Source organism: Vombatus ursinus, unplaced genomic scaffold (assembly GCF_900497805.2).
Source record: "Vombatus ursinus unplaced genomic scaffold, bare-nosed wombat genome assembly UNPS02014893.1, whole genome shotgun sequence".
Taxonomy (NCBI): Eukaryota; Metazoa; Chordata; class Mammalia; order Diprotodontia; family Vombatidae; genus Vombatus; species Vombatus ursinus.
This window is the reverse complement of record NW_020954671.1, coordinates 4,187,947-4,192,148: the sequence shown is the minus strand read 5'-3', so window position 1 is coordinate 4,192,148 and position 4,202 is coordinate 4,187,947. Positions and strand designations below refer to the sequence as shown.

At 42.1% G+C, this 4,202-nt stretch overlaps 1 protein-coding gene across 1 annotated transcript in view; it reads left to right on the top strand.

Moving 5' to 3' along the window:
- The window catches only part of L3HYPDH (trans-L-3-hydroxyproline dehydratase), a 19,542-nt gene extending 17,269 nt beyond the window's left edge, over positions 1 to 2,273 (top strand). The window contains exon 5 of the mRNA XM_027842858.1: positions 2,160 to 2,273. Within this exon, the coding sequence (XP_027698659.1) occupies positions 2,160 to 2,273 (114 nt within the window). The remainder of the gene's footprint in view (positions 1 to 2,159) is intronic.
- Positions 2,274 to 4,202: the final 1,929 nt, after the last annotated feature.

Here is a 4,202-nt window from a genome sequence, read left to right as displayed (position 1 = left end):
AAAAAAAAAAAACCCAAAAAACCAAAACAAAACCAAAACAAACAAACAAACAAAAACAACAGAATGGTTGGACAACTCCACCAACAGTTCATTAGTGTACCTATTTTCCCACATCCCCTCAAGCATTTGTTATTTTTGAAGGGTGTGAGGTGGTATTTCAGAATTTGCATTTCTCACCTGTGGCTCCAAAAAGCTGTAGCATGCCTGGTCATACTCCAGTAAAACCATTTTATACATGGGCTAAGCCAGGTTGAGGGTAACTGACAGGCCTCAACCCCATTGGTGAATTAGGGGGATATCTACTCCAAGCATGTGAATACTTCCCTCAGTGTAACAGGTGGATGAGAAATTTGTTCTAAAGGGCCATGAAAGTGGTAGAAGCAGGCACTGTGGGGCTCTTAGAGATCAATCAAACATTGAAGAGGCCAAGGTCATCCACTGCATCCTAGGGTATCACCATGTTATAATTTTACTATTTTACCTGCCTTGAAGTCCTGTGGTGACAGGTGAGTGATGAAGAAGCAGGCACAGGTACACTAGGGAGCTGTAGTCAAAATCCTGCATGCAGTTGGCCCAGGGCATAGGGTCATCTTCTAACTGGATTGAAGCTTCAGTAGAATTCAGCAGCTCCCTGGGTCTCTTAGCATTTTTTAAAGGACCACATTACTCACCTCCTGGTATGAGAAAAGGGCTAGAAAAGGTACCTTAAAAATTGTTTACTTCACCTAAGTTTAGCCTGCTTGCTATAGCAAGCAGGGATTCCACCTTGTGGCCGAAACACAAAAAAATGTACACAGATTTTTGAGAAAATGATTCCATTCACCATTGGTGCATAGAATGGGCACACTCTCATGGTCAGTACAAAATCCAGTAGACCTGACAGACAAATAGCTCTTGTTGCAAGAGAATTAAGTGGGTACTACATCCAAATAGCTGCTCTGAGTGAAACAACGCTGGCAAATGAAGGCTAGCTCACCAAAGTCAAAGCTAGATACACATTTTCCTGGAGTGGCTACTTTGTTGAGTAGTGCAGTGAAGCTGATACAGGTTTTTCAACTAGATCTAATCTAGTCAGCAAGCTTGTACACCTCTCAAGGGGAGTGAAAGACAGGTTCATAACAATACAGTTGCCACTTGCAGGAAAACTCCATGCCACCATCATCAATGAATATGCTCCCACCATGATGAACCCTGACAAGGTCAAAGACCTGGGGACCCTCATCATCAATATGCCAAAAGAAGACAAGCTTACAATTCTGGGTGACTTCAATGCCAGAGTAGGCACAGACTATCAGACATGTCAGGGAGTGGAATTAGAAACAGCAACAGCAACAGTCACTTACTGCTGAAGACTCGTGCATCTCATGACCTGCTCATCACCATTTACCTAAACACAATGAAATGTCATGGATGCACCCTTGCAGTAAGCACTGTCATTTAATAGACTAGTGAAAATAGGATGTGAGTGATGAAGGTGATGTGTAATGTAAAGTGTTGGTCCGTTTATAGATTTATCTTCTCCAAGCTAAACATTCACATTCAACAAAAGCAGCAGCCCCAAGGCAAGCCAATTGTCAGGAGGCTCAACTTCAATAGATTAGAGCAATTCTTCATGCATGAACATTTTATTTCTGACCCAGAGGGAAAGCTGAGTCAACACACAACAGTGGAGTAGAAAAAGAGTGGGTGGCTTTCAGAGATTTGGTGCACAGCACCACGTTTACTCATCTGGTACAGAACACTCACAAACTCTAGGATTGGTTTGATGACCCAGGGAGAGGTGTGGTCACTACTCCCCTGGTTTGTTCTCTGGTTTTAACCCAGGAAGGGCCTCTGCTCCCCTAAAGTTACAAGTGCTAGCATTCCTCTCTGCCCTGGAACTGTGACCAAATCCTCTGCTCTCCTGCAGCCACAAGTGCTAATGCCCTCCCTGTCTTAGAGCCCACGACCTTGTGACTAGTCAGTCAACAAGTGCTCCTTTCTGCCCTGGAATTGCCACTCAGAACTGCATACGGGCAACAGAGGTACCAATCAGCACCAGCTGCACCCAGTGCCAGCAAAAGTCCCCTGTAATCTCTTTCTGACCAATTTTCCAACCCCCTTACCATCTCTGGGCTGAGATGCCCAAAACTGCTGCTGCTGCTGCTGTTGCCTCCAAGGCTTACCACTGGTGCTGCAGCCACAGGTGCTCCAGACTGGACCCCACCCTGGTGTCACAGACCTCTCCTGCCGACCTCCTCATTGTCTTAGGCTGGAAAAATGCCTCACTCTGACCTTCTGTTGCCTCTGTCATTCCACAATTCCATTTGAGGTGTTATTTTAAAGTTGTTTGGAGAGGAATCTTGGAAGTGTTCAGCTGGGTTATCACCTCTACTATCCTAGTTCACTGTAGTCATACCTTAGATTTCCACCGCCACCATTCCACTTATCTCAACTGAATTTGCAATTTGCAAAGAATTTGCCAATTCTTTGCCTGATTATGAACCATTAAACAAAGAACTCTCAGAGAGGGTGAAAAAATTCTAGATAACAGATTGTATTAGACAGAGCAAGAATGTTTGAGAGGTTTTGTGTTCCTAGAAATAGCCAGTAGATGGCACCATTGGCTCCCGTAATGTGGTCTTGCTGTGGGAGCCTGTCCAGATAAATTATTACATTTCAAGTTCAGTCTGGTTTCTCCAAAAGCATTTGGAATAATATAAGGCAATTGGTCAGTATGGCATATATGAATGAGTAAAGGTTTTCATATCAAAAATAATTATTCAATTTCTTTGTTACCCACCATAGGTAAAATAAGAGGCAGACATCTGAGGTCTCTTTATTGAGTTTTGAAAGAGAAAAAAAGGGACTTCATGTCAAATAGTTCTCAATATCCTGAAAAATAAACACCTAAATATAAAATTTGGGTAAAGTATAAATATTATCCAAGTAGACCTTGTATTGAAGGGAAGGCGGGGTTCTCCTCTGGAGTGCTATATATTCAGAAGTGAGATGAAGAATAGGACAGTTCTTGTTGACACATTATCTGGGAAGGGGTGTGGATGGGGTGAGGGAGGTTGAAAAATGTAAACTTCAACCATGGAGCACCTGGTTTATCTCTTAGCATGGTTTGTTAACTAAATTAGACAAGGATTCTCTCAGGGAATCAAAGACTACAGATGTTGACTCTCCTATAAATTCGTGGTGATTTACTACCCAGATCATAATCTATTAACAAAGGAATTATATAACAGTGATAGCAGGATCTATTTCTTCTTAAACTCATGGGAAACATCTCTAATACATATTCTCTTTATCATGTTCGACAACCAGGAAATTTGTGGTTTTATCACCCTCTCACTCCACTAAAATTTCATCATAATCATCCTGTAGAATCAACAGTTATTTTGGAAAGAGGAGCAGTACAGTACAGATACAATAAAGTGATTGTATAAGCCTTTAGAAAACCCATTTGACAAGGAAAATTCAACATTAGATGAATAAACTAGGTGCAATAGCATAGGCCTTTAATCCCTGGTGATAGAATAGGTTGAGGCTGAGGCTGGTGCCTAAGTTCAGGAGTTCTGAGCTACAGCAAGGCTAAAAGTGCACTAAATCTGGGGCCAATAGAGTGAGCCCCTTACAGCAAATGGTCACCATGCCGTCTAAGGAGGAGTGAACTGGCTGAGTTTTGAAATGGAGCACGTCAAACAAAGCTTATGTGTCAATGAGCAGTGGGGTTGGGCTGTGAGTGGCCACTGTCTTTCCAGCTTAGGTGAGATAGAGAGATGAGGGGGAAAAGAAAGAAAGAAGGAAGCAAGGAGGAAGGAATAAAGGAAGGAACAAATGAAGGAATGAAGGAAGGAAAGGAAGAAGGGAGGGAGGAAGGAAGGAAGGGAAGGAAAGAGGGAGGAAGGAAATAAGGGAGGGAAGGAGAGAAGAAAGAAGGAAGGGAGGAAGAAAGGAAGGAAGAGGGAGAGAGGGAGGGAGAAAGAAAAAAACACCTTAGAAGAAGAATCCTTACAAATTCACCTTTCCTTCTTTTTTCTTCTTTCTTTCTTTTCTTTCTTTCTTTCTTTTTCTTCCTTCCTTCCTTTCTTTCTTTCTTTCTTTTCTTTCTTCCTTCCTTCCTTTCTTTCTTTCTTTCTTTCTTCCTTCCTTCCTTCCTTTCTTTCTCTTTCTTTCTTTCTTTCTTTCTTTCTTTCTTTCTTTCTTTCTTTCTT